This window comes from Triticum dicoccoides, chromosome 7A, assembly GCF_002162155.2.
Source record: "Triticum dicoccoides isolate Atlit2015 ecotype Zavitan chromosome 7A, WEW_v2.0, whole genome shotgun sequence".
Lineage (NCBI taxonomy): Eukaryota > Viridiplantae > Streptophyta > Magnoliopsida > Poales > Poaceae > Triticum > Triticum dicoccoides.
The window spans coordinates 1,784,143-1,799,665 of record NC_041392.1 but is presented as its reverse complement, the minus strand read 5'-3'; the positions used below and the strand labels follow the sequence as shown (position 1 = coordinate 1,799,665).

At 44.1% G+C, this 15,523-nt stretch overlaps 1 protein-coding gene across 1 annotated transcript in view; it reads left to right on the top strand.

The window, feature by feature from the left end:
* The window catches only part of LOC119329817 (disease resistance protein RGA5-like), a 41,128-nt gene extending 26,695 nt beyond the window's left edge, over positions 1-14,433 (top strand). Inside the window, exon 2 of the mRNA XM_037602912.1 lies at positions 12,591-14,433. Within this exon, the coding sequence (XP_037458809.1) occupies positions 12,591-14,433 (1,843 nt within the window). The remainder of the gene's footprint in view (positions 1-12,590) is intronic.
* The last annotated feature ends 1,090 nt before the right edge of the window (positions 14,434-15,523 follow it).

Here is a 15,523-nt window from a genome sequence, read left to right as displayed (position 1 = left end):
TAGGCCAAGGCGCACCCCCTACAGCCCATGTGCCCCCCGGGGCAGGTGGCCCCACCCGGTGGACCCCCGGGACCCTTCTGGTGGTCCCGGTACAATACCGATGACCCCGAAACTTGTCCCGATGGCCGAAATAGGACTTCCTATATATAAATATTTATCTCCGAACCATTCCGGGACTCCTCGTGACGTCCGGGATCTCATCCGGGACTCCGAACAACAACGTTCGGTAACCACATACAAACTTCCTTTATAACCCTAGCGTCATCGAACCTTAAGTGTGTAGACCCTACGGGTTCGGGAACCATGCAGACATGACGGAGACATTCTCCGGTCAATAACCAACAGTGGGATCTGGATACCCATGTTGGCTCCCACATGTTCCACGATGATCTCATCGAATGAACCGCGATGTCAAGGACTTAATCAATCCCGTATACAATTCCCTTTGTCTATCGGTACGATACTTGCCCGAGATTCGATCGTCGGTATCCCGATACCTTGTTCAATCTCGTTACCGGCAAGTCTCTTTACTCGTTCCGTAACACATCATCCCGTGATCAACTCCTTGATCACATTGTGCACATTATGATGATGTCCTACCGAGTGGGCCCAGAGATACCTCTTCGTTTACACGGAGTGACAAATCCCAGTCTCGATTCGTGCCAACCCAACAGACACTTTCAGAGATACCTGTAGTGTACCTTTATAGCCACCCAGTTACGTTGTGACGTTTGGCACACCCAAAGCACTCCTACGGTATCCGGGAGTTTCACAATCTCATGGTCTAAGGAAATGATACTTGACATTAGAAAAGCTTTAGCATACGAACTACACGATCTTGTGCTATGCTTAGGATTGGGTCTTGTCCATCACATCATTCTCCTAATGATGTGATCCCGTTATCAACGACATCCAATGTCCATGGTCAGGAAACCGTAACCATCTATTGATCAACGAGCTAGCCAACTAGAGGCTTACTAGGGACATGGTGTTGTTTATGTATCCACACATGTATCTGAGTTTCCTATCAATACAAATATAGCATGGATAATAAACGATTATCATGAACAAGGAAATATGATAATAATCAATTTATTATTGCCTCTAGGGCATATTTCCAATAGTCTCCCACTTGCACTAGAGTCAATAATCTAGTTCACATCGCCGTGTGATTAACACTCACAGGTCACATCGTCATGTAACCAACATCCAAAGAGTTTACTAGAGTCAATAATCTAGTTCACATCACTATGTGATTAGCACTCAATGAGTTCTGGGTTTGATCATGTTGCTTGTGAGAGAGGCTTTAGTCAACGGGTCTAAACCTTTCAGATCTGTGTGTGCTTTACAAATCTCTATGTCATCTCCTAGATGTAGCTACCACGTTCTATTTGGAGCTATTCCAAATAGCTGTTCTAGTTGGAGCTATTCTAAATTGTTGCTCCATTATACGTATCCGGTATCTCTACTCAGAGCTATCCGGATAGGTGTTAAGCTTGCATCGACGTAACCCTTTACGACGAACTCTTTTACCACCTCCATAATCGAGAAAATTCCTTAGTCCACTAGTTACTAAGGATAACTTTGACCGCTGTCTTGTGATCCATTCTTGGATCACTTTTGTACCCCTTGACTGACTCATGGCAAGGCACCCTTCAGGTGCCGTACACAGCATAGCATACTGTAGAGCCTACGTCTAAAGCATAGGGGACGACCTTCGTCCTTTCTCTCTATTCTGCCATGGTCGAGCTTTAAGTCTTAACTTCACACCTTGCAACTCAGGAAAGAACTCCTTCTTTGACTGATCCATCTTGAACACCTTCAAGATCATGTCAAGGTATGTGCTCATTTGAAAGTACCATTAAGCGTTTTGATCTATCCTTATAGATCTTGATGCTCAATGTTCAAGTAGCTTAGTCCAGGCTTTCCATTGAAAAACACTTTCCAAATAACCATATATGCTTTCCAGAAATTCTACGTCATTTCTGATCAACAATATGTCAACAACATATACTCATCAGAAATTCTATAGTGCTCCCACTCACTTCCTTGGAAATACAAGTTTCTCATAAACTTTGTATACACCAAAATCTTTGATCATCTCATCAAAGCATACATTCCAACTCCGAGATGCTTACTCCAGTCCTTAGAAGGATTGCTGGAGCTTTGCATACTTATTAGCGTCTTTCAGGATTGACAAAACCTTCCGGTTGTATCACATACAACCTTTCCTCAAGAAAAACGTCGAGGAAACAATGCTTTGACATCCTATCTGCAAGATTTCATAAATAATGCAGTAGTTGCTAATATAATTCCAACAGACTCTTAGCATCGCTATGAGTGAGAAAGTCTCATCGTAGTCAACTCCTTGAACTTGTGGGGAAACTTCTTAACGACAAGTCGAGCTTTCTTAATGGTGACATTTACCATCATTGTCCGTCTTCCTTTTAAAATCCATATGTACCTAACAGCCTTACGACCATCAAGTAGTTCTTCCAAAGTCTACACTTTGTTTTCATATATGGATCCTCTCTCAGATTTTATGGCCTCGGGCCATTTATCGGAATCTAGGCCCACCATCGCTTCTCCATAGCTCGTAGGTTCATTGTTGTCTAGCAACATGACTTCCAAGACAGGACTACATACCACTCTGAAGTAGTACGCATCCTTGTCATCCTACGAGGTTTGGTAGTGACTTGATCTGAAGTTTCATGATCACTATCATAAGCTTCCACTTCAATTGGTGTAGGTGCCACAGGAAAAACTCTTTGTGCCCTGCTATACACTAGTTGAAGTAACGGTTCAATAACCTCATCAAGTCTCCACCATCCTCCCACTCAATTCTTTCGAGAGAAACTTTTCCTTGAGAAAGGACCCGATTCTAGACACAATCCCTTATTGCTTTCGAATCTGAGACAGGAGGTATACCCAACTGTTTTGGGTGTCCTATGAAGATGCATTCACCCGCTTTGGGTTTGAGCTTATCAGCCTGAAACTTTTTCACATAAGCGTCGCAGCCCCAAACTTTTAAGTAATAACAGCTTAGGTTTCTTTAAACCATAGTTCATACGGTGTCATCTCATCAGAATTACGTGGTGCCCCTTTTAAAGTGAATGTGGTTGTCTCTAATGCCTAACCCATAAACTATTGTGGTAATTCGATAAGAGACATCATGGTATGCATCATATCCAATAGGGTGCAGTTATGATGTTCGGACACACCATCACACTATGGTGTTCCAGGCTGTATCAGTTGTGAAACAATTTCCACAATGTCTTAATTCTGTGCCAAACTCGTAATTCAGATATTTATCTCTATGATCATATCATAGATACTTTATCCTCTTGTCACGACGATCTTTCAACTTCACCCTGAAATTACTTGAACCTTTCAATAATTCAGACTCGTGATTCATCAAGTAAATATACTCAACATCTACTCAAATCATCTGTGAAGTAATAACATAACGATATCCACTACACGCCTCAGCACTCATTGGACTGCACACATCAAAATGTATTACTTCCAACAAGTTGCTTTCCAGTTCCATTTTACTGAAACCGAGGCTTTCAGTCATCTTGCCCATGTGGTATGATTTGCATGTCTCAAGTGATTCAAAAAATCAAGTGAGTCCAAACGGTCCATCTATATAGATTTTCTTCATGCATATCTTCCAACAAACATGGTTCGCATGTCTCAATCCTTTCAAAAATGAGTGAGCCCAAAGATCCATCAACATGGAGCTTCTTCATGCGTTTTATACCGATATGACTTAAGTGGCAGTGCCACAAGTAGGTGGTACTATCATTACTATCTTATATCTTTTGGCATGAACATGTGTATCACTACGATCGAGATTCAATAAACCATTCATTTTAGGTGTAAGACCATTGGAGGTATTATTCAAATAAACAGAGTAACCATTATTCTCCTTAAATGAATAACCGTGTTGCGATAGACATAATCCAATCATGTCTATGCTCAACGCAAACACCAATCTCGATGGTAGAGGGAGCGTGCGATGCTTGATCATATCAACATTGGAAATACTTCCAACACATATCGTCAACTCACCTTTAGCTAGTCTCCATTTATTCCGTAGCTTTTATTTCGAGTTACTAACACTTAGCAACCGAACCGGTATCTAATACCCTGGTGCTACTAGGAGTACTAGTAAAGTACACAATGTATATCCAATATACTTCTATCGACCTTGCCAGCCTTCCGATCTACCAAGTATCTAGGGTAATTCTGCTCCAGTGGCTATTCCCCTTTATTACAGAAGCACTTAGTCTCGGGTTTGGGTTCAACCTTGGGTTTCTTCACTAGAGCAGCATCTGAATTGCCGTTTCATGAAGTATCCCTTCTTGCCCTTGCCCTTCTTGAAACTAGTGGTTTCACCAACCATGAACAATTGATGCTCCTTCTTGATTTCTACTTTGGTGTCAAACATCGCGAATATCTCAAGGATCATCATATGTGTCCCCGATACATTATAGTTCATCACGAAGCTCTAGCAGCTTGGTGGTAATGACTTCGGAGAAACATCACTATCTCATCTGGAAGATCAACTCCCACTCGATTCAAATGATTGTTGTACTCAGACAATCTGAGCACAAGCTCAACAATTGAGCTTTTCTCCCTTAGTTTGTAGGCTAAGAAAATCGTCGGAGGTCTTATACCTCTTGACGTGGGCTCGTGCCTGAAATCCCAATTTCAGCCCTCAAAACATCTCATATGTTTCCCGACGTTTCAAAACGTCTTTGGTGCCTCAATTCTAAACCATTTAGCATTACGCACTGAACTATCATGTAGTTATCAAAACGTGTATGTCAGATGTTCGCAACATCCACAGACAACGTTCGAGGTTCAGCACACTGAGCGGTGCATTAAGGACATAAGCCTTCTATGAAGCAATGAGGACAATCCTCAGTTTACGGACCTAGTCCGTATAATTGCTACTATCAACTTTCAACTAAATTTTCTCTAGGAACATATCTAAACAGTAGAACTGAAGCGCGAGCTACGACATAATTTGCGAAGACCTTTTGACTATGTTCAGGATAATTAAGTTCATCTTATGAACTCCCACTCAGATAGACATCCCTCTAGTCACCTAAGTGATTACATGATCCGAGTCAACTAGGCCGTGTCCGATCATCACGTGAGACGGACTAGTCAACGTCGGTGAACATCTTCATGTTGATCGTATCTTCTATACGACTCATGCTCGATCTTTCGGTCTTCTGTGTTCCGAGGCCATGTCTGTACACATGCTAGGCTCGTCAAGTCAACCTAAGTGTTTCGCGTGTGTAAATCTGGCTTACACCCGTTGTATGTGAACGTAAGAATCTAACACCCGATCATCACGTGGTGCTTCGAAACAACGAACTGTCGCAACGGTGCACAGTTAGGGGGAACACTTTCTTGAAATTTTAAAGAGGGATCATCTTATTTACTACCGTCGTTCTAAGCAAATAAGATGTATAAACATGATAAACATCACATGCAATCAAATAGTGACATGATATGGCCAATATCATATTGCTCCTTTTGATCTCCATCTTCGGGGCTCCATGATCATCATCGTCACCGGCATGATACCATGATCTCCATCATCGTGTCTTCTTGAAGTTGTCTCGTCATCTATTACTTCTACTACTATGGCTAACGCTTTAGTAATAAAGTAAAGTAATTACATGACGTTTAAGTTGACACGCAGGTCATAAATAAATAAAGACAACTTCTATGGCTCCTGCCGGTTGTCATACTCATCGACATGCAAGTCGTGATTCCTATTACAAGAACATGATCAATCTCATACATCACATATATCATTCATCACATCCTTTGGCCATATCACATCACATAGCATACCCTGCAAAAACAAGTTAGACGTCCTCTAATTGTTGTTTGCATGTTTTACGTGGCTGCTATGGGTTTCTAGCAAGAACGTTTCTTACCTACGCAAAAACCACAACGTGATATGCCAATTGCTATTTACCCTTCATAAGGACCCTTTTCATCGAATCCGTTCCGACTAAAGTGGGAGAGACAGACACCCGCCAGCCACCTTATGCAACTAGTGCATGTCAGTCGGTGGAACCGGTCTCACGTAAGAGTACATGTAAGGTTGGTCTGGGCCGCTTCATCCCACAATACCGTCGAAACAAGATTGGACTAGTAACGGTAAGCATATTGAACAAAATCAACGCCCACAACTACTTTGTGTTCTACTCGTGCATAGAATCTACGCAATAGACCTAGCTCATGATGCCACTGATGGGGAACGTAGCAGAAATTAAAAAATTTCCTACGTGTCACCAAGATCTATCTATGGAGAAACCAGCAACGAGGAGAAGGAGAGTGCATCTACATACCCTTGTAGATCGCTAAGCGGAAGCGTTCAAGTGAACGGGGTTGATGGAGTCGTACTCGTCGTGATCCAAATCACCGGAGATCCTAGTGCCGAACGGACGGCACCTCCGCGTTCAACACACGTACAGCCCGACGATGTCTCCCATGCCTTGATCCAGCAAGGAGAGAGGGAGAGGTTGAGGAAGACTCCATCCAGCAACAACACAATGGCGTGGTGGTGGTGGAGGAGCGTGGCAATCCTGCAGGGCTTCGCCAAGCACCACGGGAGAGGAGAAGGACTTGGGAGAGGGGAAGGGCTGCACCAAAGGCAAAGGTGTGTCTTGAGAGACCCTCCTTCCCCACTATATATAGGGAGCCCAAGGGGGAGGTGCCGGCCCTAGGAGATCCAATCTCCTAGGGTTGGCGGCGGCCAAGGGAGGATTCCCTCCCCCCCAAGGCACCTAGGGGGTGCCTTCCCCTTGTTGGACTCTTCCTTCTTGAAACCCTAGGCGCATGGGCCTCTTGGGGCTGGTGCCCCTTGGCCCATGTAGGCCAAGGCGCACCCCCTACAGCCCATGTGCCCCCCGGGGCAGGTGGCCCCACCCGGTGGACCCCCGGGACCGTTCCGGTGGTCCCGGTACAATACTGATGACCCCGAAACTTGTCCCGATGGCCGAAATAGGACTTCCTATATATAAATCTTTACCTCCGGACCATTCTGGAACTCCTCGTGGCGTCCGGGATCTCATCTGGGACTTCGAACAACATTCGATAACCACATACAAACTTCCTTTATAACCCTAGCATCATCGAACCTTAAGTGTGTAGACCCTACGGGTTCGGGAACCATGCAGACATGACGGAGACGTTCTCCGGTCAATAACCAACAGCGGGATCTGGATACCCATGTTGGCTCCCACATGTTCCACGATGATCTCATCGGATGAACCGCGATGTCAAGGACTTAATCAATCCCGTATACAATTCCCTTTGTCTATCGGTACGATACTTGCCCGAGATTCGATCGTCGGTATCCCGATACCTTGTTCAATCTCGTTACCGGTAAGTCTCTTTACTCGTTCCGTAACACATCATCCCGTGATCAACTCCTTGATCACATTGTGCACATTATGATGATGTCCTACCGAGTGGGCCCAGAGATACCTCTCCGTTTACACGCAGTGACAAATCCCAGTCTCGATTCGTGCCAACCCAACAGACACTTTCAGAGATACCTGTAGTGTACCTTTATAGCCACCCAGTTACGTTGTGACGTTTGGCACACCCAAAGCACTCCTATGGTATCCGTGAGTTTCACAATCTCATGGTCTAAGGAAATGATACTTGACATTAGAAAAGCTTTAGCATACGATTGGCTCTTGTCCATCACATCATTCTCCTAATGATGTGATCCCGTTATCAACGACATCCAATGTCCATGGTCAGGAAACCGTAACCATCTATTGATCAACGAGCTAGCCAACTAGAGGCTTACTAGGGACATGGTGTTGTTTATGTATCCACACATGTATCTGAGTTTCCTATCAATACAATTATAGCATGGATAATAAACGATTATCATGAACAAGGAAATATGATAATAATCAATTTATTATTGCCTCTAGGGCATATTTCCAACAACATGTCCTTCACATAGATAACCTGTGCCACATCATTGGCTAGGACGAACGGTTCGTCAGTGTACCCAAGATTTTTCAGATCGACTGTTGTCATTCCGTACTGTGGGTCTACATGTACCCCGCCTCCTGACAGATTGACCCATTTGCACTTAAACAAAGGGACCTTAAAATCTTGTCCGTAGTCAAGTTCCCATATGTCCACTATGTAACCATAATATGTGTCCTTTCCCTTCTCAGTTGTTGCATCAAAGCGGACACCACTGTTTTGGTTGGTGCTCTTTTGATCTTGGTCAATCGTGTAAAATGTATTCCCATTTATCTCGTATCCTATGTAAATCAATACAGTCAAAGATGGTCCCCTGGACAACAAGTACAACTCATCACAAACAGTGTTGTCACCTCTGAGACGTGCTTCCAACCAACTGCTGAAAGTCCTAATGTGTTCACATGTAATCCAGTCGTCGCACTGCTCCGGGTGTTTGGTGCGCAGACTGTTCTTGTGTTTATCGACATACGGGGTCACCAAGGTAGCGTTCTGTAGAACTATGTAGTGTGCTTGAGACCAAGAATGCCCATCCCTGCATATTATTGAGTCCGCTCCTAGCGTGCCTTTTCCAGTCAGTCTCCCCTCATACCGCGATTTAGGGAGACCTATCTTCTTAAGGCCAGGAATGAAGTCAACACAAAACCCGATGACATCCTCTGTTTGATGGCCCATGGAGATGCTTCCTTCTGGCCTAGCGCGGTTATGGACATATTTCTTTAGGACTCCCATGAACCTCTCAAAGGGGAACATATTGTGTAGAAATACGGGCCCCAGAATGACAATCTCGTCGACTAGATGAACTAGGACATGCGTCATGATATTGAAGAAGGATGGTGGGAACACTAGCTCGAAACTGACAAGACATTGCGCCACATCACTCCTTAGCCTTGGTACGATTTCTGGATCGATCACCTTCTGAGAGATTGCATTGAGGAATGCACATAGCTTCACAATGGCTAATCGGATGTTTTCCGGTAGAATCCCCCTCAATGCAACCGGAAGCAGTTGCGTCATAATCACATGGTAGTCATGAGACTTTAGGTTCTGGAACTTTTTCTCTGGGATATTTATTATTCCCTTTATATTCGACGAGAAGCCAGTCGGGACCTTCAACTGAGCAGGCATTCGAAGAAGATTTCTTTCTCTTCTTTCATAAGAGCGTAGCTGGCAGGACCTTCATACTGCTTCGGAGGCATGCCGTCTTTTTCGTGCAAACGTTGCTGGTCCTCCCGTGCCTCAGGTGTATATTTTGTCTTTCCATACACGCCCAAGAAGCCTAGCAGGTTCACGCAAAGGTTCTCCGTCACGTGCATCACGTCGATTGAAGAGCGGACCTCTAGGTCTTTCCAGTAGGCTAGGTCCCAAAATATAGATTTCTTCTTCCACATGCGTGCGTGTCCCTCAGCGTCATTCGGAACAGCTAGTGCGCCGGGACCCTTTCCAAAGATTACGTGTAAATCATTAATCATAGCAAGTACGTGATCACCGGTACGCATGGCGGGCTTCTTCCGGTGATCTGCCTCGCCTTTGAAATGCTTGCCTTTCTTTCGACATTGATGGTTGGTCGGAAGAAATCGACGATGGCCCAGGTACACATTCTTCCTGCATTTGTCTAGGTATATACTTTCAATGTCATCTAAACAGTGTGTGCATGTGTGATATCCTTTGTTTGTCTGTCTTGAAAGGTTACTGAGAGCGGGCCAATCGTTGATGGTCACGAACAGCAACGCCTTTAGGTTAAATTCCTCTTATCTGTGCTCATCCCACGTATGTACACCGTTTCCATTCCACAGCTGTAAAAGTTCTTCAACTAATGGCCTTAGGTACACATCAATGTCGTTGCCGGGTTGCTTAGGGCCTTGGATGAGAACTGGCATCATAATGAACTTCCGCTTCATGCACATCCAAGGAGGAAGGTTATACATACATAGAGTCACGGGCCAGGTGCTGTGATTGCTGCTCTGCTCCCCAAAAGGATTAATGCCATCCGCGCTTAAAGCAAACCGTACGTTCCTTGGGTCCTTTGCAAACTCATCCCAGTAATTTCTCTCGATTTTTCTCCACTGCGACCCGTCAGCGGGTGCTCTTAACTTCCCGTCTTTGTTACGGTCCTCACTGTGCCATCGCATCGACTTGGCATGCTTTCCGTTTTTGAACAGACGTTTCAACCGTGGTATTATAGGAGAATACCACATCACCTTCGCAGGAACCCTCTTCCTGTGGGGCTCGCCGTGAACATCACCAGGGTCATCTCGTCTGATCTTATACCGCAATGCACCGCCTATCGGGCATGCGTTCAGATCCTTGTATGCACCGCGGTATAGGATGCAGTGATTAGGGCATGCATGTATCTTCTCCACCTCCAATCCTAGAGGGCATACGACCTTCTTTGTTGTGTATGTATTGTCGGGCAATTCGTTATCCTCTGGAAGCTTCTTCTTCAATATTTTCAGTAGCTTCTCAAATCCTTTGTCAGACACAGCATTCTCTGCCTTCCACTGCAGCAATTCCAGTACGGTACCGAGCTTTGTTTTGCCATCTTCACAATTGGGGTACAACCCTTTTTTGTGATCCTCTAACATGCGATCAAACTTCAGCTTCTCCTTTTGACTTTCGCATTGCGTCCTTGCATCGACAATGACCCGGCGAAGATCATCATCATCGGGCACATCGTCTGGTTCCTCTTGATCTTCAGCAGTTTCACCCGTTGCAGCATCATTGGGCACATCGTCTGGTTCCTCTTGATCTTCACCAGCTCCCCCCGTTGCAGCATCACGGTATTCAGGGGGCACATAGTTGTCATCGTACTCTTCTTATTCATTGTCTTCCATCATAACCCCTATTTCTCCGTGCCTCGTCCAAACATTATAGTGTGGCATGAAACCCTTGTAAAGCAGGTGGGTGTGAAGGATTTTCCGGTCAGAGTAAGACTTCGTATTCCCACAATCAGGGCATGGACAACACATAAAACCATTCTGCTTGTTTGCCTCAGCCGCATCGAGAAACTCATGCACGCCCTTAATGTACTCGGAGGTGTGTCTGTCACCGTACATCCATTGCCGGTTCATCTGCGTGCATTATATATAATTAAGTGTCCAAATTAATAGAAGTTCATCATCACATTAAAACCAAAGTACATACATAGTTCTCATCTAACAACATATAGCTCTCCAGAGCATCTAATTAATTAAAACATACATTGAAACTATGTAAAACATTTTAATGCAAAAACAAAGGCGATCATAATCGCAACCAAGGTAACAATTGATCCAACGGCATAATGATACCAAGCCTCGGTATGAATGGCATATTTTCTAATCTTTCTAATCTTCAAGGGCATTGCATCCATCTTGATCTTGTGATCATCGACGACATCCGCAACATGCAACTCCAATATCATCTTCTCCTCCTCAATTTTTTTTATTTTTTCCTTCAAGAAACTGTTTTCTTTTTCAACTAAATTTAACCTCTCAACAATAGGGTCGGTTGGAATTTCCGGTTCACATACATCCTAGATATATAAAATCTATATCACGTTGGTCCGCATAATTTTCATAAACAATAAATGAACCAATAGTTATAAAGATAATATATATACCACATCCGAATCATAGACAAGACGAGGGCCGACGGGGGCGCATACCAAAACCATCGCACTATATAAGATGCAATAATAAAAGTAAGAAAATTATACAAATATCTATCTAAACATACAAGTAACAATATTTTTCCTTTCAGAAAGAAGATAAGAACAAGAGGCTCACCACGGTGGTGTCGGTGATGAGATCGGCGCGGGTGATCGACGACGGTGAAGACGGGGGTGGGGCGTGACGGACCGCTAAATCTAGACAAATCTCGAGGAAAATGGAGCTTTGAGGTCGAGGTTCGAGAGGAGAAAGCTTAACTACTGTGGCTCGGGCATTTCATCGAACACCTCATGTGCATAGGAGGTGAGCTAGAGCACCACAAACCCCTCCCCTCGCCGGCCAGAGAAAAACAGAGCACCGGAGTGCTCTGCTCGCGGGCGAGGGTATATATAAGCACCTCATTGGTCCCGGTTGGTGGCATGAACCGGGACTAAAGGGGAGCCTTTGGTCCCGGTTCAACCCACCAACCGGGACCAATGGTGGTGGGCCAGGAGCCAGGCCCATTGGTCCCGGTTCGTCCCACCAACCGGGACCAAAAGGTCCAGACGAACCGGGACCAATGGCCCACGTGGCCCGGCCGGCCCCCTGGGCTCACGAACCGGGTCCAATGCCCCCATTGGTCCCGGTTCCAGACTGAACCGGGACTAATGGGCTGACCCGGCCTAGACGTTGCCCCCTTTTCTACTAGTGGTTTGGCATAAGTTTCTAATTTTTCCTCTGCCTACCACCTATTTCACCAAAGCGCACGCCATTTTTGACAATGATTTTCAACACCTGTAGCATTCTTACATAGGAGTATTTTTTATGATGTCACTGTGTTCAAGTTTCTTTTTTTTGTCTATCTTGCTGTACACTCTTTATATTAAAACCTGTTGACATCATCTTTGAATCCATGTGCAGGTATTTTGTTGTCGTTGATGATATATGGAATGTGGCTGCATGGAATGTTATTAAGCTTGCATTCCCCAAGACTAGTTCTTGCAGTATCATAATCACCACTACTCGTAGAAATGATGTTGCCGAATCATGCAGTTCATATTTCAGTGGCAATATTTATGGGGTAAGGCCTCTTACAGTGGTGCATTCAAGACAGCTATTTCACAGAAGACTATTCGACTCCCAAGAAAATTGCCCACCATACCTTGAAGAAGTATGTGATCAAATCTTGAAAAAATGTGCTGGGTTACCTTTGGCAATCATCGCTGTTTCTGGTTTGTTGGCTAACATAAAAAATGTGCTGGGTTACCTTTGTCTCTTATATGTGAGTATGTTTTCGGAAGATTCTTTTATTGAGAAGTATGATTTGATAAGGAGGTGGATAGGTGAAGGATTCATTCAAAAAGAAGACGGATATACAACACATGAGGTAGGAGAAAGGTGTTTTAACGAGCTCGTCAATAGGTGTTTGATCCAACCCGTCGAGACAAATGAATATGGTAAAGTGAAGGGCTGCCGAGTTCATGACATAATTCTTGATTTCATAATATCCAAGTCCACCGAAGAGAACTTCATTACTTTCCTTAGTACTCCCATTCCGACAACTGGGATAGAAAGCAAAGTCATTCGTCGATTATTTTTGCAAGGCGTCAAGGAAGGAAATTCAACAATACCAACGACAGGTTTGGATCTGTCCCATGTCCGATCAGTCTCTGGATCTTTTGTGGAAATGCCTTCTTTGGAGAAGTTTAGACATCTGCGTGTTCTCAACTTACACGATTACCAACGATTGGGAGAACAAAATCTTGAAAATATAGTGAGGCTGTTCCAGCTAAGGTACCTGAGCTTCAGACATATAGGAATAAGAAAGCTCCCAGAACAAATTGGACGTTTAGGGTGCTTAGAGATCCTGGACCTAAGAGAAACTGATGTAATGGAATTACCTGCATCTATTGTTAATCTCAGAAAATTATCACATCTACTTGTTGATGTTGGTGTTAAATTTCCTGATGGTGTTGCGAACATGCAAGCATTGGAGACGTTGAAATTGGTCAGTGTCTCCAGACAATCATTAGACTTTCTGTCAAGCCTTGGCCAGCTGAAAAATTTGAGGAATCTGGTCCTTCACATTAGGTTCAATGTTAATTCTGACACTGGGCATACAAATGTGATTGGGGAGGTCATCTCTTCCCTGTGTAAGCTAGGCACCCAGAACCTTCGCTCTCTGACTATTATGGATTTGAGCGGCCTCTTACAGGAACCTTTGTGCCTGCCTACCCTCGAGAAACTTATCAACTGCTCTTTAGCCATCCCGCAGATTCCGAAATGGCTGAGCTCCCTCAAAAACCTCCAACAGTTAATCCTTCAAGTGGATGGAGTCAAGCAGGATGACCTATGCATGCTTGGGGCCTTACCCACTCTGCTCATTCTGCACCTCACGCAGAGAACAGAGTCAAGGAATAAGCTCAGAATAAGTGGTGAAGTTGGGTTCCGGTCATTGAGGATTTTTATTTATGATGGAAATGGTGTATCCCCGGTAGCTCTGATATTTGCCGCAGGATCCATGCCCAAGCTAGAAAAACTCAAGCTTGTTTGCCACGTAAATGAATCTGACTCTCCGAGCTTTGGAATCGAGAACCTCCCCTGCCTGCGTACTGTCAAATGCTTTGTAAATGGCAACGATGGCATTGTTGAAGCCGTAGAAACTGCCGTGGAGACAGCAGCGAGCACACATCCCAACCACCCTAGTCTAGGCTTTTGGAAAGGTAACAGTATATTTTTCTCCCGACTGCCCAGCTTTGATTAAACAAGCCAAGGCCCAGGAAATGGGGAGTTGCCGCTGGACCTGTAAATATTTACCCGGTGCGTATATCATCAGCATGCTAATATATCCTTCTCCCTTTTATGATGCATGAACCGATACATTAGTAGTACTATATATTTAGTTTTTTTTATAGAAAAGGAGGATTAACCCCGGCCTCAGCATAACTATCTTATTTAGTTGGTAGTATAATTTATTTCTAGGTTAAGCAGCAGTCTCTTGCTGGTCAAGTATATGCATTGAATTGTCATGAGTACTTGTTGGTCGGGCGACACCTAGATTTGAACTGGGGATAAAGGATTTGCAGTCCCTTGCCTTACCGTAACAACATCCAAGTTGCCATCCAAAAATGCATATGTTGTCTTGCCTCTCAAAGATAAGTATTCAAATGTGTCTTAATTTTGGTAGTTGTCGCTCCCAGCGCCAGATAACTGATGCGCGCTTCAGATAGACCACAAACTAGTGGTACACATGTGAGGTTCTTGCACAAACTTTCCGCATTCGCGTACGGGCCTTTTTCTTGTGGTGATGGGAGGAAGATGACAGGCCAACTAGTTGTGCTGTTGCTACACATTGTGTATACCTTGAATTGGCTAGTGGTACATTTTGAAGTTCTCTTCTAAAAGTGGTGTGTTAATTATTTGGTCCTGCCCAACTTTACTAGAACTATATATATCATTTCTGTCTGCACTCCATTAGAAATGCATTCTTAGTTAAATATTTCCTTCTGCAAGCATAGACGTTCTTTGGCAAGGTTGACATCAACCAAGGAAATGCCTTTGTGCCACTGTCGCACTATCTACACTTCATGCGCTTCTCTCATCTTTTACAGTTATATACATGCTTGCTATATTTGTATTGCTGCTACATTTTGATGTTATCAATTATTATTTTTTGCAGTGCTAGTCTCTAGATGCTTCAGTAGCAGATTATTATTTATGTGTTTTCTCTATTCGTTAATGAGTTGCATGAAGATGAGGCATCGGATCACTACAACCTCTCTCTTGAGGAGACTAAGACAATATTACCCAATTAATTTGGAAGTAGAAACCAAGAACATCAGAGTTGCTGCTAG